General features: G+C 44.7%; 1 protein-coding gene across 5 annotated transcripts in view; it reads right to left on the minus strand.

The window, feature by feature from the left end:
* Positions 1–15,186: 15,186 nt before the first annotated feature.
* Positions 15,187–24,818, minus strand: part of EPHA3 (EPH receptor A3) — a 208,174-nt gene continuing 198,542 nt past the window's right edge. For all 5 annotated transcript variants that reach the window (XM_081198950.1, XM_081198948.1, XM_081198947.1 and 2 more), the window contains 2 exons: positions 21,054–21,209; positions 15,187–18,265 (listed from right to left, as the gene is read on the minus strand). In XM_081198950.1, coding sequence (XP_081055076.1) covers positions 18,160–18,265; positions 21,054–21,209 — 262 coding nt within the window. In that variant the 3' untranslated portion in view covers positions 15,187–18,159. The remainder of the gene's footprint in view (positions 18,266–21,053; positions 21,210–24,818) is intronic.

The raw sequence follows: 24,818 nt of genomic DNA on the forward strand, positions 1-24,818 counted from the left end.
TAAGGTGTTTTGCGGATGGTTGGGCCTCAGCTTGTTTAGTAATAATAATAATAATAATAATAATAATAATAATAATAATAATAATAATAATAAATTTTATTTATACCCCGCCCTCCCGAGCCGAAGCTGGGCTCAGGGCTGCTAACAACAATCAAAAGAACCCAACATTCTAAGAACCTTTCATTATAAAAATTGATTAAAATCAAATTGATGGCAACCATTAAACAAAATTCTGTGCCGATTGCCAGCGGAAGGGGTCAGGCTGCGCCCTGACCAAAGGCCTGGTGGAACAGCTCTGTCTTACAGGCCCTGCGGAAAGATGTCAGGTCCCGCAGGGCCCTAGTCTCTTGTGACAGAGCGTTCCACCAGATTGGAGCCGCGGCCGAGAAAGCCCTGGCTCTAGTTGAGGCCAGCCTAACCTCTCTGTTTAGGAACTTAAACATCAAAGTAAGCACATAGAATTGGGCTTGAAATGGAAGCTGTGCAGCTGTTTTAAGATGCTGGAAATATGCTCAGTGCAGCTGTTTTAAGATGCCGGTAATATGCTTGTGGACTGCTACTCCTACCATATGAATCCTAGCGTTCTCTACATCTCTTTTCCTCTTTTAAATTCAAAGGATGCTCAGCTATTTCAGAGAAGCTTGTATGGGTAGGAATTGCTATTTTGGTAATTCAGTTTTAACCCTCACTTGATTTTTGACACTATGTTGAAATGGGTATATAGTTTTATTCACTTTTCTTACTTTTCCTGTTTGCTTGTATCTGCTATATAAACCTACAGACAGCAATTTTTTGCTGTTCTGTTTAATTCTGTTTTGTGCATTATGTTTCATGCTGTTCCTATAGAATTGTACCTTTAAAGCTGATTTCCATTTATTAATGGAACATGTTTTGTTGTGCTTTTGATATTTTATAGTAAGCTTATCTGATACTGTGTTTGAATCTCTATAACAGTATAACTCTCAGGGATAAATACATAAAAATATGGAGTGATCCTTTGCTCCATTTCATCTAAGAATTTATGCACATAGTTGTGAACAAATCCCTAATAGTATAAGGATCTGTGCATGCCAGTGGGTATAGTGTATGCTGTTCCTTTTATTTATATACAGCTTAGTGCCAAAATAGGCTGCTAAGCAGTTTACAAGTATAAAAATCAATGATGCAACCTTTAAAATACGAACACCCATAATTACAACATGCAATAAAACAACCCAGTTAAAACAACACAGCCATTGAAATGGCTCAGGTCAAGAGATTAAAGGAATTCTTGTGTTGCGTGTTGAGGTCCACCAAAACCCCCCTTCCCAATAACTCACACATCACACATAATTTTTGTTTAATGTTTTTGGCATAATTTTGGCCACAACTTTATTTGAATACAAATTGAGAGTGGTTGCTTAGGCATTGGTTATGACTATCTGTCACCCCCCGCCATGGGGGACAGCACTGACTCCCTAGTCAGTCCCGGAGGAACAAGGGACCGAGTCAGCTGGAGCTGCGTCACAGGCCCTCAGCTACTCCGCGCTTGCTCCTTGAAGCTTACGCGGCCCGCACCCTGCTCCAAGGGTTTGGACGAAGGGGATGGTAAGCTTCAGAATTCCTTTAACGGAATACCCGTCTGCAGCAGCATTGGAGGGGCAGGCACAGCCAATCCATACCCCTCCACCAACCCATTTTAAACCAATGCCTAACCGCCAACCTTACAAGTTGTGACGATTTGCTAAGCAGTAGGCAAAACCCAAAAGGCACGCACTAATCAGCCAATTGGAAAAATTCCTACTGGGCCCCCGCACCAAGGCGAACGACCCCATGACAGGCAAAGCAAGGTCAAGGCGCAAGCCCCAATCAAGGGAGGGCGGGCGGGAGATCCGGTGTCCACAGCAAAAGAGAAAGAGAAAGCTGTGGACCCTGCTTATAAAGCCATTGATCCCACCCCTAAATTGGCAACATCCAAATTGCCCCAGTAACAACATCCTCCAATCTGCTCCCAGGCCTCTAGCCATCTATGGCCTGGTCACTAACATGGGGTTTTGCTCGGCCCCAACCGCAACACGTGCTCTCTTTTGATGTGAACACGCTTTGCGTGTTGAGGTCCACCAAAACCCCCCTTCCCAATAACTCACACATCACACATAATTTTTGTTTAATGTTTTTGGCATAATTTTGGCCACAACTTTATTTGAATACAAATTGAGAGTGGTTGCTTAGGCATTGGTTATGACTATCTGTCACCCCCCGCCTTGGGGGACAGCACTGACTCCCTAGTCAGTCCCGGAGGAACAAGGGACCGAGTCAGCTGGAGCTGCGTCACAGGCCCTCAGCTACTCCGCGCTTGCTCCTTGAAGCTTACGCGGCCCGCACCCTGCTCCAAGGGTTTGGACGAAGGGGATGGTAAGCTTCAGAATTCCTTTAACGGAATACCCGTCTGCAGCAGCATTGGAGGGGCAGGCACAGCCAATCCATACCCCTCCACCAACCCATTTTAAACCAATGCCTAACCGCCATTCGAGCCCTTACGCTCGCCGCCAACCACTCACAAATCAAGCCACACCCTCAACCTGGACGCCAGAGCATCCAACCACGCATCATTCCCCACTGGCGAGAGATGAACCCCGTCATCCCTATAAAATTCAATCGCCTTGAATGAGATAAGAGGGTGAGGGATAACAAACCCGCCCAGATTCACCACCAGCTTACTTGCTGCGGAATTAATCCGCTTCCTTGCGCGTTCGGTGGCAGCAGGGCAACGACTACCACGCCAAATGCGGCGTTGAAGGAGCTGTGACCAAAATAACTTGGAAGTCGGCACCAGTGCCGCCAGCTCCCCCAGGTCCAGTAAAATGGCCGCACGCAGCCCATAGCAGGAAGAAGAAACCATATCGTTCTCCCCGAGCTGCACCACGATCGCCGAAGGAGGGCCGAACTGGAGGACACGCCTTCGCATGAGAGGTAAAAATTCTCTCCACAGCATCCCCCTTCTGGAGATCCAGGACACATGTACGTGCTGCGGGAATCCCAGGCCTTCACCCAGTCTGGACTGGCGAGCTCTGTCCGCAGCCCAGTGCACAATACTGTGCCCTACTACCCAGATATGGATAGCAGCCTGACCTAGGGTTAAAACACACATATGTAAGTACAACAACAAATCATTTCCGCACATAGCCCTTGAATGCGTCCGATCTCCATCGGCCCAGGTCCTTAATCCTTTTTACCGACAAACCCCAGTGGGCAGCGGTTGTGGCAGCTCCAATCCTAAAGGAGTGAGGGGCAAACTCCTGAGCCGGGAGGCCGCAAGCCGCAACCGCTTTTCGCAACACACTGGCAAACTGGTGTCTCGCCAGCGGGCGGCCATTTTCGTGAACGTTTGATTTACTTTATTTATTTTATTTTCCACCGCCATATTAACATGCTTTCTGGCCTGCTCGGTGGTAGTTTGTCTAGGCATTGGTTCCCGACTAGCTGCACCTGACCTCAGCAGGGCAGCACTGACGACTGGGCCCCACCATGTCGTCAGTACAAGTAAACAGCGTGGGGGAGCAATGAACCAGGATCAGACTCAAGCTCACCCCAAATGCTCCCAGGGACTCTTGCATGGCCCTACCCCTCGAAAGGGGTTGACAAAGCATGGCAAATCCTTGGTTTCCTTTAATGGAATATCTTTGCGCATTGGAGGGGACAGGTGCTCCAACCCCCCCTCCAGACCACCTTGAACCAAATGCCTTAAATTATTCTGAGTCCAGGGAGAGCTGCCATCAACTCAATCCAAGCCCTCTTGCATGCAGGAATCCAAACTTATGCTGGAGGAAGACAGCAAATCATTCTCGCCCAGCTGTACCACCAGCCCTGCGGGAGGACCTGCACAGGTCACACTCGACCGCACCAAAGGAAGGACCTCCTCCCAAAGCATTCCCCATCTGGACATCCAGTATATGTCCACATGGGCAGGAAGACTGAGATGGCGCCCCAGTCCAGACTTGTCAGCGCGCTTGCCAGCCCAGTGTACAATGCTGTGGCCCAAATGTGCACCGCTGCTCCTATGAGAAAGGAAATAACAGACAAGCATCAGCACAGACATCATTGTGACACTTCCTGATATAACCCTTGTCAGCGTCAGACTTCCAATGACCCGTATTCACAATCCTGTCTACAGACAGGCCCCCAGTGTGCAGCCGTTGCAGCAGCCCTATTCGGAACGAATGAGGCGTGTTCAGTGGTAGGCAAGCCGCAGGCCGTAATAACTGGTGCACAACGTAAGCACATTAATGCCTGGCTAACGGGAACCCATTTTCATGCACTAGGAGTGGGCCAGCCCCCAGGGGAATGAAAAGCCAAATTTTTCTGGTATCCATAACCGTGCAAGGGCCCTCCTCATCTGTAATGGGAAGCCTGATTGTGGCACTCCTGCCCACTAAGTCTGTTTTAGAGTTCCCAACTCTAATGACAAGCTCCAAAGCAGATAAGGAAAAGTCCTGAAGCAATAAGCCTCCAGACTCTCAGCCCTGTGCTGGCTCCAACAACCATTTCCCCAACCCTCAGTGCCCAAAATGCAATGGAATACTGAAAGGAGTCTCGCCTTGATCTTTTACCAGCAGACAAGTTTTAACTTGTTGCAGATCCTGCATAGGTAAAATTGACCGGCTTCCTGCCCACTGTCCTATGAGGTTGGAGCCTATTCCAACCTTCCAAGGCCCTGCGCATTACAAACTTTATGCAAGGGTCTCTGAAAAATAAAGCTTCAGTATAACAGACATTGCAGCGGACTGAATTCTTATAGTTATAACAGCACGCCCAATCTGCGGCAGGTGGACCAAATACTGCAGGATCTGCTCAGAGGATGGGGGCCAGTTCATCTGAATGGCCGAGGACTGCCAGCTTAAGGCTAAGAAATCCATCCAGGCCTTCCCATAAGAGCTAAAAGCAGAAGGGGAAATGGAAGCTGCTGCTCTCTGTAATTACTAATTGTTGTCAAAATGCCACAGGTGGTCTGGAAAAGTCTGGCAATAGCTGAGTCTGGAGCCCAGGATCTGAAGTGCTCCATCTGAAAATGGGATAGAGTGTCAGAGACATCATTAGAGGATCCCGTAATCAGGAGAGCAGAAAGCACAATATTAAACCTTAAGCGGTGCAGCTCAAAAGCGTGAGCGGAGGGGCGGAGACTCTGCTGGAGCATGAAGACTGTTTAGCCAAGACGCTCACCACTACCTGGTTATCAGACCAAAAGCAGATCCGATGGTCACTGAACTCCTTGGGCCACATGTGAACTGCTACTACAATGGGGAAAACTCAAAAGTTAGGTCACATGATTGCCTCACCATACCGGGCTTGAGGCCATGGCTTTGCACACCAGGAGCCCCTGAAATAAAAAACCAAAGGGCAAAGATCCAGCAGCATCAGCATGAACCTGAAAAATCCCTGTGCAAGTATCCTGCCATGGCCAACTACTATTGCATACATATAGGAATTGCAACCATTGCATGAGATCCCATTGCATGAGAAAGGTAAGGGGACCTCAACATTTAGGAATTGCAACCATTGCATGAGAAAGGTAAGGGGACCTCAGGCCGCAGGCAGCCTGGCCTAGTGGGAAGGGAAGGGGCGGCCTGGGGCAACCACTCTGCATGCAAGGTTAATTAAGAGACCCAGCAAGATCGGATCTGATGAAGCATCACTTGCTACAGAGGAAGTATTACAAAATAACTTCCTTCAAGGCAGACAGCTTCTCCATAGGCAAGTGGTATGTTTTAGCAACGATATCCAACTGGATCCCTAAATAAAATGGGAATATGGGCAAAAAGTATTGAGGTATTGCTTGCCAGCTTCCAGCCCCGCTTGGGCAGGGGGCATCTTGTGCTGCCATCATAATACGTAAATTTACAGGGCCGACGCTGGCCAGAACCGCTAAAAAAAAAGTCCCGACAAAACTGCCGCCGAGCCAGCTTCCTTTTCAGACACACACTGTGCAATGCAAAACACACTCCGTGCAGTGCTCACACAATCCATGCAATGCAACTATACTCCGTGCGATGCAGCTGCACACTCCGTTCAATGCAACTACACACTCAGTGCAAAAACGCACTCCGTGCAATGCAAAAACGCACTCCATGCAATGCAACTACCCTCCATGCAATGCAACTACCCACTCTGTGCAATGCAACTACACACTCCATGCAATGCAACTACACACTTCATGCAATGCGACTACACACTCCGTGCAATGCAAAAACGCACTCCGTGCAATGCAAAAACGCACTCCATGCAATGCAACTACCCTCCATGCAATGCAACTACACACTCCGTTCAATGCAACTACACACTTCATGCAATGCAACTACACACTCCGTTCAATGCAACTACACACTCCGTGCAATGCAAAAACGCACTCCGTGCAATGCAACTACCCTCCATGCAATGCAACTACACACTCCGTGCACTGCACACACCCTCTGTTCAATGCAACTACACACTCCGTGCAATGCACTCTCTGTGCAATGCAAAAAAAAAAAAAACCAAACCACACACCCTCTGTGCAATGCCACTACACCCTCCGTGCAATGCACACATACTCTGTGCAATACACACACCCTCTGTGCAATGCACACACACCCTCTGTGCAATGCACTCACACCCTCTGTGCAATGCACACAACCTCTGTGCAATGCAAATGCAAATCTCTCACGCAATGCAATGCAAATGCAGCCCGTGCAGCGCTGTGCCCTGCAACGCACAGAGCAAACTGCAGTGCAGGCACACAAAGGTGCTTTCTCCCGCTTGCATATTGCAAACGTGGCGCCTGTTACATCCCTCGCAGTGAGGGAACCACCAAAAGGCCCTCGACACTGGACCTAAGTGTCCAGGTAGAGCAATGGGGGAGCATGCAGCTGTCCCATATAGGGACCAATCCTGCAACCTAGGCATTACCGGCACTATGCGCTGACCAGCTGAGCTATCCAGGATGATCCCTAAAGACCCAGGACAGCCTCACCCTGACCCCTGTAGAGGTCCAAGGTGATGTCTGAATCATGATCCCTGCTCCTCTTTGCCCTCCTCCTGGATTGCAGCCTTCGAAGATGCTTCCTTCTGGAGAAGACACCTGGGGCGTCCACAAGTCATCCCCTGCAGGAGAGGCAAGCTCTTGAGGCATTTGCAAAAGCCCAGTCATAGTCCGCAAAAACTAAACAATGTAAGGAACTGGTGAAACCAATGCTTCATGGACCACATGGGGACACTATTCAGGCCGGAAACGCTTCCAGGCCATCGAATTCTAGGGCAAAGCCCTAGGATCACCTGCTAGGCCAGGCATAAATGTTTCCAGTGAAATAGCAGAGTTGAGGCAGCCCACAGCTTGTCCAGGTACCCCTGCTTGCCCTTTTAGAGGGAAGCACCCCTTCAAGAAACCCAAAGTTCTTTTATCACAAATGGGCCGACTACCCAGCAACAGAATAGCTCAAAAGGAGCAGTTTGTTTTGTTTTGATATAACTGGCTAAGAGGGGGATATGAACCCTGTCTCCCAGGTCCTAGTCCTACACTTTTGTCACTAAGCCACCATGGCTCATCTCTAAAATGGCAGTCGCCACTATCAGGGCAAAACAAACTTAAAGAAAATAAACTTGTTCAGAAACAGCATAGTTCAAGAGCATATACAGAGTGCTCATAGTCCTTGGAGGCACAGAGAGCCTCTGCCGCCCTCTGTCTGCCTCAGATATACATTAGCAGCAACTGAGCCTGCAAGCAGATACATTCTTATAGAGAGGTCAGAGACTTAACAATTAACTGCTACCTGTAGCATACTTAGGCTCGGAAGTTATGCGCAGGCCGAATAGGGCTCCATGCCTCTGCTCTTGAGAATCTTAGTCTCATAGCAATATTAAAGGAACTCAAAATAGTGCTCCCGCCCAAGGCTAGATTAAAATTTGGCCAACAGCGCTGCACACACTCAAATAAAGCCAACCTTCGGGGGTGCTATAAACGAAAGTGATTCCAGCTAAGCTGGGAACAGCCCTGACTAGCCCCACAATTTACAACAGGAGAAATGGGGGAAACCTTTTTGCGAAAGAAAGGCAAGCCACAGATACAGGGAGAATCTTCCCACAGGGCAGGGTAAGGGGTGGGGTGGGAAATTGAACAGGAAAAAAGGGGAATTAAATTATTTAAGGGACTAAAGAGGATTAAAAGAAGGGGGAAATATAGAAATGTAACCAGACAATGAGAAGTTTGCATCACTGTCCTCCAGACAGTCCAAGTGCTCCATGTGATCCGGTGTCCACAGCAAAAGAGAAAGAGAAAGCTGTGGACCCTGCTTATAAAGCCATTGATCCCACCCCTAAATTGGCAACATCCAAATTGCCCCAGTAACAACATCCTCCAATCTGCTCCCAGGCCTCTAGCCATCTATGGCCTGGTCACTAACATGGGGTTTTGCTCGGCCCCAACCGCAACACGTGCTCTCTTTTGATGTGAACACGCTTTACCAGGTGCATCTTCAAAAGCTGGTGGAATGCCAGTACTGATGATGGTGTCTTGTATTTTAGCAGGGAGTGTCCTCCATGACACAAGCACCAGCACCAGCAACAGAAAAAGGCTGTGAATCCAGCAGCTCCAGTTGCATGTATAGAAAATTTCCCCCTTGCCCCAAATGCCATTGTGCATCTCAGCCGTTTGGGAAGGAGCAAGAGTGTGTTAAATGCCTTCCCTTAGTTGATCACTGCTTTTGAAGGTTGGGGGTGGAGTGGAGACTTTGGCTCCTCACAGCTAGATCAACATGTGAGGTTAAACTGTCTCTCACAGTGTGAAAGCTTTTCTTGCTGCCACTTAGGGTTGCCATATTCATGGGTGTCAAGGCTCTGTAAAGGCTTCGTGAAAGCTATTCCTACCCCAGCTGCAGCAAGAGCAGAGAAAACAAGGTAGAGTCATTTTTTAAATGAGGTTTATTCAATCCTAATAGCGAGAGACAAAAGAATGCAACCAGCCTCAGCAAACTGGGCTCCTTCCTCCTCTTCCTTAGCAACAGCATCTTCCCTTACGGTGGCCACTTGTGGTCAAATGTCTTTGAGTCCTTTGCTCCTGTACTCTTAATGAATGCCGCATTCTGGGAGAAGGGGGATCAGAAATACTTTCCAGTGACGACGTGTCATCTGGCTGCCCTGCCGCATTCTGCCCCCCCCCCCTTGTTCTAACACTTCCCAACTTTTCTGTTCTTCTCTCTCTGAGCTGTGACTTTCCTCAAAGCCCCACTGTAAATCAAGGCTGTCTCCTTCTTCTCCTGCAATGTCAGGAGAAGGGGGGGGGCGGGGATTGATCTCCACCACTCCTCCTCCTCCTCCATCTCGCCCTCTTGAGTCCGATCCCTGACATCGGGTATGTAAAATGGGAGTCGACATCGTGATCCATAGTTAAAAGTAGAAGTTGGCAAATGTGTCCCATTTTTGCTCTTCAAAATATGGCAACCCTACCATCGTTATATGGTGCCATTGAATAGCATTGGTGTGCCCTGGGCCCAGGTTAAGCAAAGAGTGGCATACTGGCACTGCTTCTTCTGCTGCTTCACCTCTTCCCCAGCCCTTAACTTCTCAATAATTTTTATTTAACAAGAAAATACATATAGCAAATATATTAAAGAAAAATAAAGAAAACACAAAGACACATTACTGGGAATCAGGATTTGGAAGGAAAGGGTAAAGGATCTCCCACAACTGCTTATCCACATCCTGAAGCCACTTTTTGGATTTGGAAAGGACTGCTAGTAAGTCCTGTTATGGGCATTTGCGTGTTGAGTCCCACAAAGCCACCCCACCAAAAAATCACACTTCACGCATCATTTTTTGTTTAAGGTTTTTGGCATAATTTTGACCACAACTTTATTCAAATACAAAATACGTGAGTGGTTGCTTAGGCATTGGTTATGACTATCTGTCCATGCCCAGGGACAGGGCTGACTTCCGGATTCCAGCGGAAGCCAGCTTGGGAAACAAGTATTGGGTGAGAAAATATGAAGCTGGGTAACAGTCCCTCACTTCTCACCCTCATGTTCCTGTGGGGCTTACCCGGCCCAAATCCGACTCCGGGGACAAGGACGAAAGGATGGTAAGCCCCTGGATTCCTTTAACGGAATTCCCTTTCCGCACCACCATTGGAGGGGTAGGCACTTACCCTTCCATCCACCAATTTTAACCAATGCCTAACCGCCAACCTTACAAGTTGTGACTATTTGCTACGCAGTAGGCAAAACACAAATGGCACCAGCCAATCCACCATATGGTAAATTCCTACCAGGCCCCCGCACCAAGGCGGACGACCCCTAGACAGGCATAGCAAGGTCAAGCGAACCAGCAGAAACCCCCCCCCTTCATTAAAGGGAGGGTGGGCGGGTGATCCGTTGCAGAAGCCGAGAGGACGCTCCAGCGTTAGGCGTCCTGCATTTATACCCTCGGCTCCCTCCTCCAAAATTTGCAACATTCAAAACTCCCCAGTAACCCAGTTTAACCCCTTACGGGCTTGGTTTCCCAAATCTGCCCAGCAACGACAGGGTGGCTTATGTTTTTCCCAACCGCAACACGTGCTCTCATTTTCAAGGAGAACACGATTTGTGTGCAAAATCCCCTTGTTGTCTGCCTTCCTCTTTACATGATCCAGTTCAGTGGAAGGAACTGTTTGCCAGCTTCTTCCTCTTGAGTCTCAAGGTTGCCCTTGCAGAACGCAGCAGGAAGGAGGGTTGGAGGGGCAAAACTAGAACGAGTTGCCTCCATTGGTCAGCTCTGGCTCCATCTACTGTTGACCTCTTTGCCTTCCACCCTACCAGTCCCAATGGATATCAGCCACCACTGGTTGAGTCTCCTGAAATCCAGTATGCAGGAACATCATCATCATAACAACAACTTTTATTTGTATCCCACCCTCCCCGGCTGAGACCGGGCTCAGGGCAGCTAACATCAAATATAAACATTGATATAAAATCAAACAATAATTAAATAACCTCTTAAAAACAAGTCAGGATAAAATTAAAGTCTGAATTAGATGGCTTTCCACAAAATTTGGGTTGGGAACAGTAAATGCTCATCAGGCCCAACTGTGTACGCTGATCTTATATGGGCCTGTGAGACTGCTGGGAGGCCTCTTTCGTACTAGCTCTTATACAAAAAGGGAAGGGGAGGCAGGCTGAGCCCTGACCAAAGGCCTGGCAGAACAACTTGTCTTACAGGCCCTGCAGAAAGATGTCAAAACCCGTGACCCTTCAGATTTTGTTCCCATTGACTCCAGGCAGCACAGCCAATGGACAAGGAAAAATTAGTTATGCCAACACCTTCAACAGCTGAGGACCCACACCAGGCAACCCCATATTTAACGTATTGCAAAGTGTGTGTCTGTGCTGTGCCAGGATGGTTTGCATCAGTCCCAGAAGGAACGAAACATAGCCCAGATGTTACGAAATTTGAGCTTTTAAACCTGTCTCTCTTCTGTTAACAGTATCTTACCCCTCTCTCCACCACCCTACCTGTCATCTTGTTTCTCAAGCTGTATTTTGTTTATAGATATTAGTAAGGGCTGGCAAGTCCTGACAGGGGATGTGTGCTTTCTGGTGAAGTCATTGCTCTCTGTTGATATGGACAAGAAAGCATTCTAGCCTTCTACTTCTCATTAAGGAGCTCTTTGACATGCAAAAGCCCCAAACACATGCCCTTATCCCCAAATGCAAAAGCCCCAAACACTACCACATCATGATACAGTGGTACCTCAGGTTAAGAACTTAATTCATTCTGGAGGTCTGTTCTTAACCTGAAACGGTTCTTAACCTGAGGTACCACTTTAGCTAATAGGGCCTCCTGCTGCTGCCGTGCCGCTGGCGTGCCATTTCTATTCACATCCTGAAGCAAAGTTCTTAACCTGAGGTACTATTTCTGGGTTAGCGGAGTCTGTAACCTGCAGCATTTGTAACCTGAAGCGTCTGTAACCCAAGGTACCACTGTATTTTTAATCATAGTTAAACACACGCCAGAGTATCACCTAACCTCCAAATTGCAGCCTAGCCTTATTCTGGTATTCCATTTTTCCTGTTATGAAAATGAAAGTGTAATAGTGGCAGAAAGGATGTGAGGGAGAGAGTCTTTGTGCTTACCACCTCCACCGCAAGGATCCTTCAGAAGGGAATTGTGGCCAGGAGCATTATGTTGCAGGTGCATTTTTGATGCATTGAATTGAATGAAAGTTTGAGAGTCATGGCAGAGGGGAGAGCATGTGTACAAATTCAACAGGACTTTGTTTTGTTGCTATTTTGTTTATGCTGTTAATATTGTTTTATAGATCTGAATGCTGTCGTACTTTGTGAATCCTATAATATGATTTTTGGTGTAACTGTGATGTTTAGCTTATTTTTTAGTTGTTTTGCTAATAGTGTTACATAGATGGTAATTGTTTTGTTTGTGATTGTTTTACTGGTGATTTGTTTTCTATATGATTTATGCTGTATTCGTGATGTTCCATTATGTTATTTTTATCTTTTGTTTGTAAGCCAAACAATAAAAAAGTGAAATAGAATCAATCAATCAATCAATCAATCAATCAATCCTGGCTAACGTGGGAGCCTTGAGTCTTACATGACCTTCCATCTCTCAGCCATCCAGCATAAAGTATCCCACAATGCAGAAAAGTCTGAGAGAGTCCTTGCTGGCATCTTCATTGCTCATAGTGTTCTGCAGTGCTGGATTCTGATAGCCAATTCCTGAGAGTGGTACAACAGGCAGCACCACTGTCAGACCTCATCCTGGAAGCCCTGGTTTGGCTGCCACCTCTTACCTTTGCCTCTCACCATTTGAAAAGGGGTTCCTTTCACCAGAGCAAAATCCCCCATACCATCTGTGTTCCAAAAGAGCTTATTCCCTGGCCCTGCATATGGAAAAGTATATTTTTCCAAGCCTGTTGGGGCGCCGAGGTCCTGACAACTGTCTGAGGATGCCATGTGCTGACATTGGGCCTGCCAGTATTCAGAGCAAAGAGTTCCTAATGTGTGTCATTTTGAAATCCTTTCCCTGACTACCTTTCCCCTTTCCAAACAGCTTGCTTAGCACAGTGTCATCGAAGGTGAATGGAAATATATGTACATCAGTTCCCTGCATGATAATACCGCAAGATGTCTTTCATCATTCTCAGTTAATTTTAAATATAGGATTAGAACATTTCCCTGTCCTCCAATTCTTCTTGCAAGACAGTACTTGATATGCAAAAGCAATTCCACACACTGGTTTTAAAATGATCCTTGCTTTAGAAAGGCACATAAAACTTTAAGGCAGAGGGAAGATGATAAATTATCCCTCCTGCTATGAACATCCAAAGGAAACTGAGCATTACAGGATGCTTTTACATTGTGGGGAAATGATTGGGGGGGGGGGGAGAGCACAATAAATAAACCTTGGCTTATATGGTTGAAGAAGAGTGCATTTTTACAGCGTTTGGATGCCTTAGCATTATGAGAGGAGCTCCAGCGCCTTTGAACTCAACAAAGACTTTCATTTTCTTGCCCATTATTTCATTTCCTCGTTCTCTCATGAGTTTCAGATCCAATTCTTCCTAGTCTTTTATTCCTAGAATGCTCATAGAACAAAGGCAAGCACAAACTCCTGACTGGAAGGTGACTGCCCCACTTTTTCTCTTTGGTTATCTTTTTTTGCAACACCCACCATGTGAAGAACCAAGTGGTAGCTGAAAGTGGAATTTGTACAGTCGGGAGAGGGAAAGGGATTCATTCTAACATATGTTTCTGTGGCAGCGCCCCTTTCATTCATTTCAGTTAATCAGATTTAATTGCTAATTGGTATAATTAAACCTATTAGGCCTGTGTTGCAGCTCCCAATTGCAAAATCATACACAGATTGAGCCTGCAACAAAACAACTAACTTTCCTAACAACAACCCCACAAAACTGTCCTGAAAAAACAAAACAGCAGCAGTTGATAATAATCTTGGACAATCGAATTGCATTTTACCAAAGGCCTAGCTAAACAAATGTGCCTCAACCTGGCACTCAAAGCCCAGTAATGTAGTAGCCATTTGTGGCACCAGGAGGTATAACTGCATAGTCAGGGTATCATTACAGAGATGGCTCTATCCCACCTGGGCCACCCTGATGGTGAGATTGGATTATCCTAAAGGATGGTTGGGCCCACAACACAGTTCCCCCCTCCCTGGCATGGGGGGAGTGATGCCTTTTACGCCAGGGTGGCACCACGACCACCCCAGGCCTCTTTTGGCCAATCGCAATTGAGTGGGGTGATAGTGGGGGGTATAAGCGCGGCAGCGCGATGTGTGCTGAGCACATGCTTCATGCTGCCAAACACCTGCTCTCCCTCCCTTTTGTTTTAGGTGCCCTCTGGCCTTGCTTTGGACTTTGGTTTGTCACAACTTTGGTTTTTGGTTTGGTGTTTAGGCATTGGCTCATTGATTTGTGAGGGAGGGGAGGTTGGCCTTGATTCTGTCCGAAGTCCGCTTGAGGGGCTAGGGCCATGCCAGGCCTCTGGGAACACCAAGGAGAGCTGCAGGCGGGTTCCCCCGATGTGGCTTCCTCATTGGTGGTTTACCCTTCCTGACTCCCTGCAAGGTGGGCAGGAGTCAGTTGGAGTTTATTGCTGATGCCTAAGCCAATACCGCTCACATTTGCTGTAATCAATAAAGTTGTGGCCTAAATTTTGCCCATTAACCTAAACCATAATCTGTGTCTGTGTGAATTTATTTCTTCTGGGGGGCTGGCTTGGGGGCCTTGACACGCAACCACCCCCACCAGTGGAACAATTGGAAGGATGCCATCTGCTGATCTTAGGGCCTGGGTTGGCTAATATGGGGAGTGGTGCTACATCATGTATTTGGGGCTCAAGCCATTTAGGGTTGAGAAGAATTATTGGGCCCAGTGGGATGTAGGCAGCAGGTGAAGATCATACAGAATAGGCGCTATGAGACACTGCACAAATACTGCTGTCATCACTGCTTGGCATGTGGAATGGAAGTCTACTTCTGCATAGACACGCCCCCTTGCTGGATTGTGGTAGGGCTGTTTTTTAACATGACCAGCTAGCCTGATGAAGCTGTATCCTAAACTTGAGAAGTTTGCTCCTCCAGATACTGTTGGAGATTTAATACAAAATGATTGCCCAACAATCAGCTTCCTTGGCTTGAAAACAATCACCTGTGTATTCCAATATGTAAAAAATACTTTCATTATGTTTATTATAAAAATATAAATGTTTCCACTACAAATCATTTTACATTAGTAACAGGCCATCTACAATTGCACAACATAATTAACTAAATGAGTAAGTAATGCTTTGAAATAAAGGTTAAAAAGCAAATGTGGATTTGCCAGTTCAAATCACATCTATACATTGCTTATTGGAGTCTAAAGTACAGCAAAAAAAAAAAAAAAAAAAACCCCTATGTTATATGTTAACAGAAATAAATAATATATGTAAAAACAATATTTTTAAGATACAAAAACAATAGTATGGTACATATTCTTAGTGAAGACTTTGCAATGCTTGTTTGATGTAAATAATGATCAAAGGCAGGTCCTGTACAGGAAGATGGCCACAAAATTTCTATTTCCTCTACTCCACAGTTAAGAATTGTACACTGCTATGTTTACATATGTACAGGGGGAGAAGGGGAATGGGGGCTATCGGAGGCCACCGAACAGTACAAAAAATTGTAAGAAAGAGAAGACAAAAAGTTCTTTTAAAACCCTCTGCAAAAAAGGAATTTCCTCCTGAACAAACAATGAAATCAGTCTTTAGTACTGAGCACACACATAATTATGTCCCGTGGTATTACTAGACATTGAAAGATAATTAAGGATAGGTAAGACTAAAATGTAGTTTGAAAACCTGCTAATACACATTTTTTCTTTCTTTCACAGACATTTAAAATTGCCTCGGGGACAATTTGTTCTTCGAACATCAATAGAATTGTTTTGCTTTAAAAACAATACAAAAACTTCCTGCTAGCAGGAATGGTGTATTTATGGCTGGAGATCAAATCTAAAGAGAAGGGAGGTGATTATTTGACATTATTAATCAGATCTGAATCCTTGCAGAACATGGGCTTAGGATGGTGCATTGTATACTTCCAGATCCTGCTATGGTCAGAGAACTTTAAAAAGCATGGCATCATATTTGAAGGGCATGCAAGTTACAAAGGTGTGCAAGGAAAGTACACCAGTGCTCTGTGTATAGTCAGAGTGTCAGCATTTTGAAGTGTCAATTTATGCTTTTTACAAAACGGATCACCAACTGGGCATGTTTGCACATAATGCAAAACCAAACCATGGCTTAACGCAAATACGAGGGTTCTTGAGAAAAGACTGTGGCCGCTGTGTTCCTTTCCTGGTCATCCTGCTACTGCATGCTGTGAGCTAAACCATGGTTTGGCTTAGCATACTGTCTGAACTTGGTCTCATGGTATGTCTCCTCTAGATAACCATGAGCTGTAAAACCCAAGAGCAAACCATGGTTGCAGCTCACTGTGTGCCTGGAGTGTGACAAACCATGAGGCTAGATTCGGATGGTGAGCTAAGCCAAACCATGGCTTAGCTCATAGCAGCGCCACAGCACTAGGGGAGGAGGGCAGTAGCTGCAATCTCCACTCTGAGGACCTGTTCATTCATGCCAAGCCATGTTTTGACTTCACATGTCTTGCAAACAGGCCACTGTATGACTCGAATCCATCTTAAAAGCTGCTGTGTACTGTGGTGAGGGCAAATGTAGCCAAAAGAAAATACAAACAGGATACGTGTTGATTTGGATATCATCCCATACACGTTGTTCACATTGTACAACTTACAAGCACATCTTTGTAAGTGTGTTTAAGACTGCAGCCTTAGAAACATGCTGTAATCATTTACTCTTAAGTGGATGCCAACAATGCTAGCTTACTTCTCTAATATAAGAACTAAGAAAAGGAATTTCATCTTTTCCTATTTGGACCCCAGAGTATTATAAGCAAATAATTTTATCACCAAGTAATGCATCGTATACCGTGGGTGTTGTTGTTTTTTAAAAATATATCTGGCACAATTCAACACTTTGTGCACACTGCAAACATTTAAGTACATGCAATTATGCAACTCTGAGTTAAGTTGTCAAGAAAATAATGAACAGCTCACTATGGCTGTTTTCCTTTGAGAAAAATGATTGTGTGGTTCATTGGATTATACTACCCAGAACATGGTGCATGAAAATTTACTCACTTGTGGGCATGTAGGCCTCTTTCTTCACTTACATCAGATCCTCTAGATTGGGACCTATTTTCTTAAAAGTAATGTCCCACTACTTGTACTGAAATTTCTTCCCAATGTCTGGGGCTGCAGCCAAAGTCTGGGAGGATTTGGCACTTGGTAGTAATTAAACCCAGTCAAAACATATATAAATATAAACAATAAGAAAACATTTAAAGGGAAATAAATATGCCTTTTAAAAGAAAAATTAAGACTTTTTTTTTATAAGAACACATGCATTAAAACCAGCCCCAACAGCAAATATTATTCATGAACTATTGCCTCATTTTATACCCAACATTATTCATGTTTTCCTTCCACAGTTGAAACAGAATGTTGCAGGAATATCCTTGCAGATATGGCCAGACAGAGCTGAGGTATTATCCCCAAAAGAGCATTACAATTATTTTAAAGAAATAAAATACTAGTCACCTATCCTTTCTGCATATAAAAAAAATACTGCAAGGGTATTTCCCCCTCTTGCTTTCTGCTGACAATTGGTCAAGACCTAGCATAACATCCACCGTTTAGTTGTTTGCCTTTCTTGGTATTCAGTCCATCAGCATTGAAATGGCTCTAAGTTACATGGAAGGATTTAATAAAACAAAGAAACCAACATTTTCTGTCAAATGCAGTATATGTTTGAGCAGTCCATTATTACAAGGTGGGAAAGGCACTCCCTCCCTTCAAGAATAAGAGAGAGAGAAAAGTTTTTCATTCCTATTTTAAGGCAATTTAACTCAACGTATGAGTCTCTTAGTGGGCTTGAAACGGGCCCAAAATGTCATGCTTCCAACAATGCTACAAGAGTGCCTTTTCAGTCTTGCACTTTTTCACTCATCACCATGACCTTTGCAGCAACTTCTTGCTTCCTCTTGTTGTGTTTCGAGTGCCAACATTTCGGTAGCCTACACTGGAACGGGGCCATTCTTTGTATGCATTTCTAGAGATTTAATACTGCTAATGAGCTTTTTCTGTGGCCCCACAATCGTCACACCGACCTTCTTCATGTCGCTGGAAAAGACAAAACACACCTGATGAGTTCCAGAGAAGTTGGAAAGTGTTTCGCACATCAAAAGAATCCACAATGTTAGGCCGATGAGGAAACTTCCTTTGCATGTTGCTAAACAGTGGTAGCTGGCCTGAATGTTTCCAGATGGGCCAAAGGCAGCGGAGTGTGTTTCTGATATCTAAGAAAATAGCTCTCCTAAGGAAGCAACACAAACACATTCTTAGGGGCTGAGAAAAATTGTTGCACCTGTACAGCAGCTTGCAGATTTTGGATGATTTAAACAAAAGTGTGTGGGAGACAGAGAGCAGTTGTGTAGTGGGGGAGGGAGGAGGGCAGAGGGGCAGTGGCCATGGGCATAAAATTATGAGATGGGCACAACCAGGCACAATGCCCATGAATCCCACACCAGGGATGGCTGAGCTGGGAGGCAGCAGAGCTGCTAAGTTGAGAAGGTGCACGGCCACCACAACCACCACCAGCAACTGCCCAGTCCACCAGGGGAGCGCAACACTTGCCTCACCCCGAGCACCAGCAACCCATGCTATGCCACTGATGGAGGATCACTATCTTGGATGCCAGTGGCTACTGTCATACATAGCTTCTTCTTAGAATTTTCACATATGGTAACCAATGGCATCCAGGGTCCTAGGTAAGTTGGAAAAGGTTCATTTAAAGAGTCTGAGTTTTAGGGCTTGAAGGATTTCTGTGAACAGAATTGCAAGTGGCGGAGTGTTTTAAAAATAAATAAATCCCAATGATCCTGGCTCACAAACTGGGAATGACAGATGGTTGAGTATTTTATCTATCCTGAGGGACAGTACTGTGCCACGGTGAGAGAATTTATTATGACCAGAAAGACCTCAGTTCGAATCCACATTCAGCATATGGGTTGAGTGATATTGGGTCATAGGATGTAAGATAAAACAGAGAGGAAAAGTTGTGTATATCTCCTTGAGATCTTTGGGCTCTGTTAAATCTTCAGAATGCCAAAAATCATTTCCCTCACCTTCTTTTTTCTTCCCCACCACATCAGCATAACTGACACTGGACAAAGAACACCTTATTTTCCTGAAAAATCAGAACGTCTGCTCCATTTCAAAAATATGGAAGCTAAAAATTTCATTTTGCTGAACCATTGACCTATATCAAAAATTGCTGAACCGTTGACCAATATCAAAAATTGACACATCTAATTCTAAACTAATCCCAGCCACCACTCAGATGGAGCAAAAAAGTCACATGTTGCTTTCAAAAGAAGATCTTCCATTTATGATTTTACAACACCCATTCAAAGAAGTAGAACAAATGTGGGGCAGCTTGGTTGGTAGAGCATGGGACTCTTAATCTCAGGGTCATGGGTTTGAGCCCCACATTGGGTGAAAAAATCCCTGCATTGCAAAGATGACCCTCATGTTCCCTTCCAACTCTATGATTCTATGAAGAACACTCTCTTGTTCGAATTGACATATATGTAACTCTGCATGTTCCCTCGGCCCTAAAGGTGTTCAAGGCAAAAGTGGTTGCAGTGCTTGCTTATGCTGCCCTGCTCTGGGCCGTGATGACAGACCTTGCTCCCCTTGAGACTCTGCAAAGCCAATTCCTACGTCGGCTCCTAATGCTCCCCCTGTGCGTAAGCAACGCAGCCATGCGACTAGAATTGAAGATCGCATCCTTAGAAACTTGCCTGTGGAAGCAAGTCTTCAATTACTGGTTATCATTGTGGCATAGATTACCAAACCATTACCTTGTCCAATGCTTATGGCGAGATGAATTCTCCAGCCTTTGGACTAGTAAAATTCATGCCAAACTCCTGAGCTATGGAATCTCTCCCTCAGATTCCCTAAAACTAGACCAAATCACTGCTCAAAGACTGATCCGTCAAAGACTGGATGACATCGACTTACAGCAAAATTATATGCTGGGGGGAGGTGTTTGTTCGCCCCAGAACATTGGTATCACTTTAACTTATTGCGTTCCATCATACCTCTCCTCCCTTTCGACTGTTGCCCATAGACTGGCCTTCACCAAAGCGAGGTTCAACGTTTTCCCCTCCAATGTCCTGAGACATAGATTCTCAAAGGGCCAAGACCCCGCCACGTGCGAATGTGATAAGGTGACGCCGGAGTCGCTTCAGCACATTATGTTCACTTGCCCCTTGTTCAATGTGCCACGGGCAAATTTGTTGGGATCAATCATACAGAAACTAGAGGGTACCCCACCAAAATTCCACCTTGCCCAAATCTTGCAGGATAAGGATTCCCACACGACCCTGAAAGTGGCTAGGTTCCTGGTCGCTGTCCTCTCCCAAAAGCGACGCCAAGGAGCGCTACAAGCTAATTAAGGCATAGCATGCCTTTCCATCTTATAGTATTTTATTGTTATAGTGGTGTTTTAGCGACTGTTTTTTTTTTTTCCCCCCACGGCACAAGCTGTCACTTATGTGTTGTTTTTACCTGTATGGGCCTATGGCCGCAATAAATATTATCTATCTATGTAACTGAACACATGGGAGGTATATTTCAGCAAGGTGTTCTTGAAGTGCAATCCTATCCATGTCTACTCAGAGGTAAGTATCACTGAATTCAATGGGACTTGCACCCAGTTAAGGCTGCAGCCTGAGTTGACTTTAAAGGAGCATGTGTTCTGGGCTGCGTGCTGGGCTCATATGTTGCATTAATTTCACTGAAACATAGATGCTGAACTGCCCACAAGATTGAAATCTCATAATTTGGGAAGTGGCATACAAAATGCAAAAGCAACCAAAGAAACAGTTTTAAGATGGACTCTTACTCTGAGGAAATCTTGGCTATCGTATCACACGAGCTGTATTCTACTCCTGTGAAAATGTCCTTGCATTGTCCTATCCGAATGCCATTGAGCCAGTCACCTGTTGAGCGGAAGGCTGAGATTTCAACATTGCTTTGGTCCAGAAGGAGATTTGATGGCCTGGAATAAAATGAATGTGATGGTGGTGAGAGAACAGAAATACACCGTGATTCCCTATGTATCTGGACTTAAAACAAGTCCCAGCAGAATCTTTCAGATGAGGTGCAAGTTGCGTGCAGAATTTAATGCCTGCAGAAATCTATTGCTTTAGAGAAAAACAGAGAAATCACAGTGGCTAAGTGAACCAGCTGCTCAGCTTGTGTCTTAAGCTCATGATTGCATTGTCAGGGCACTTCTTTTGAATTGAAGCTTTCATGAAGCTCATCTTGATTTAGCTCAGGTATGTGTAACTTGACAAACATACCTCAAATAAGAGCCAAGACAATCCAGTGATAAACACTCTTAATCTCAGATTAAACCAACTGATGCAGTGTGAACTGGTGGCTTAAATAGGAGGATGTGACCATCTGGAGCTTGCAGCACGACTGAAAATCTCTAGATGGCTTTGTTCAGAATTGGCAGCGCAAAATATTACAGACAGCAAATGCAATGAAATCACCAAATGCTTCCCTAAAATTTTCTACAACAGTTTTCAGTTCTGGAGTATCAAAAGAAACCTGAGAGATCTTTGCATTTTAGAGCCTGTAGAGACAGACATAGAAAGCTTGTTTGCTTCATAAAAACAAAGTTTAAAAACTTAAGCTTCCATGATATTGCATCCCTAAGGTGATGAGCAAACTATATGCTAAATTATCCTGTGGCTTTGGAATACATAGTGGAGACTCAGCAAAACAAATAAGTAAACCATCACAAATAGTTTTCTACAATTGACCTATTTGGATATTCCTTCCCACTTTTATTTTGGTTGCTGATATTACATATAAAAATATAACTCAGTGGATTTTTTCTTTGAGGAATAAGCTACTATTTTCCCTGCTAGTCAGTCAACATGTGCCATGCTTAAATGTGATCTTCTCAATCATCTTTCTACAATTAGAGTACGTGCAATAAAAACAATTTCCTTTTTTGGTGCATGGGAAGTTGGAATTATCTGTGTCAGTTTGTCCATGTAATTTGATACACCAGAGACAAATGATTTATTTTTCGAGAAACAAACAAACAAAAAGGCACTTAATATTACCTCTTCTACCACCTCATGTTATCTAATAAGATAATGTCTGATTTATCAGCTATGAAGAAACCTGGGAGATGAACATCACCCCCACCTGCCCAATACGGTTATAAGAGATAAAAGAACAAAAATCTGGGTGCCCACTGACCAAAAACACTCTCTCACCAGCCCAGCAGGCACAACAGCGTGATTTTTTTCTCCACCAGCTGTCCTATTATCTCCCTGTCTATCGCAGAATGAGGACAATGCTCTTAGTTGTTGGCCAAAGTCCTAGTCTCTGCTCCAAATGGATTTTTATTAAAGAACACTAAAACAAAACTCAAGAATACGCAAAAGAGTTGTTGTAGCTTCTTAGTATATGAACCTTCTCTCTTTCCCTCCATCTCCAAAACTAGTCAACACATTTCAGCTGGACAGATTATTATCAGCAACGCAACACCCCTTGTGGCAAAGGACTGATATTGCTCATTTGTATAAAGGAGCTGAGTTGCCTGCCCTTGCTACGTATACAGTTCTTGTTAATATGTATGTATGACTTCTTTGATGCTTAGCCATTTCCCCTAAATGTCCATTTCAGAAACAAATCCAAAGGAAATGCAATTAACTATACTGGATACAGCTAGCTAACTTCTGTTTGTCTCATGAAGTCCACATTTTTTATTTATAGCTTTCTCTGTATAGCTACTAGGATCCCAGGGCATTTATTAAAGTATATATGAAGTATGGAGAAGTTGCTTTTTCTCTCTGGTCAATCTAACATGCTGCTTCATTCTAGTAAAAGGGGGGAACTGGCGTCACTGCTCCCTTTTTGTGTGCATGTGGAATGTTAAACAACATGAGAAAAAGCAGAGCAGCGGGATTACAAATTGGACAATCCCAGTGCAGCTTTTATGTCTGTTGTCAGGACCAAGGTGTAACGAAGACAAAAATATGAACTAATTTCAAGTAACCACAGAATAACTAGCATTGTAAAGTATCATTTTTCTCGCAGGATTCTAAGTGGGGAGGGCATTCCCCCCCAACAAAAAAGCTCCTTTTCTCCTTGGAGAGGACATCTGGACAGTTTATCAATGAGCAGGAATTTGTCTCTCGCTGTGAAGAGTCTGTGATGTCTCCTCATGTGCATCGAGGGAGTGCCGGGCTTTCGGAGCATCTGCATCCATGGGCTTCCAGCCCCCTCCCTTTGACCCAGCCCCCTAGACAGCAGGTCTAAACATGAAATTTATGGGCTGGGTGATGTGCACCATAAGCTCACACTTTTACTAGACAAATTAGATGGGCTACAATCCGTGCAGCTGTAAATGACGTCCTGCAGGGTTCCACCTGATCTTTCACAGCTTTTCATAAATCAGGTCCTACTAGCGTCAGACTGCAATCATTAAAAAGAAATCATGGAAATTACATGTCTGCTCAGGGGAATTGAAACACAACTCCCCCCGCCTCTTTCATTTCTGCCGCTTCCCACTCCCACTAGCAACATTTCAAAACTGTTCTCTGTGTACTGGCAAAGGGGGAGGGAAATCTTCGGTGCTATTCATTCTGGCACGGAGCATGGTTGGAAGGCTGCGTGTGCTGGCATATGGCTGTCATAAATAAAAGGACAGCAACCCACTCAGCAGTGAGATTCCAGAGTATATTTTCCACCAATGGCCTCTTGCAGTCGGCTTTTATGGACTGACCTATTATGTTAACAGCTGGAATTAACCTTGTTCTTTTGCATGCAAGCCTGGAAAGCCATGGTTTGCTGTCATTGAGATGGATGTTGCCACATTGCAAAGAATTTTCTGTCGCACCGCATCATGTCTCGAAATAAACATATAAATAGCAATGGAGCTCTACCTCCTACTGATACAAATTGCTGTTCTGAGTGTGCCAGCTGTCCAGTGGGGAAAGATATAACTCAATTTGTAACCACTACCATCAAGCACTCCTATTTGAGAGGCAGCAGTGTGTTACTAAGAGAAATGTTGCATACTCTACCCTCTAAGTTTCCACATCTATTTTTACTTGTCTTCTTAGCTAGCTCTCCTCTGCTGCACTTGAGTGTCTCAAGACTGGGAGAGCATCTATTTCAAACGAGCAGTTCTTAATACCTTGCATTTTTGCTTATGTAAAAGCCTGCTGAACATTTATGTGAGCTAAAATATGACTTTGATGGCTTATAAATGACCCTGAGGACCAGAATCCTAGACTAATTTTAAGGTCAACAAAAGCACAAGTGTGTGTGATCTTTTCATTCATATATATTTGCTGCCAGATGGAAAGCACAGGTATAGCCACTTTCCAACAGGAGACAAGAAAATAAATGCCACACTGAAGAGGCATGGAGACATGTTGTTGACTTTAATTATCTCAGTACCACAAGGAGTACAACTTTGCCTTTACAGTCATTTGTGCTGCTTTAAAGTGTCATTCAGGTAAAAAAAATATGACTATGTTCTTTAAATAAAATTGACCTACCTCTATGGCACATTTGCTTCCCCTGATATTTCTTTATATCATGTTTGCTCAGTTCAGTAATAATCAGATAGCTACTG

Source organism: Podarcis bocagei (assembly GCF_964188305.1).
Source record: "Podarcis bocagei genome assembly, chromosome: 6".
In the NCBI taxonomy this organism is placed as follows: Eukaryota; Metazoa; Chordata; class Lepidosauria; order Squamata; family Lacertidae; genus Podarcis; species Podarcis bocagei.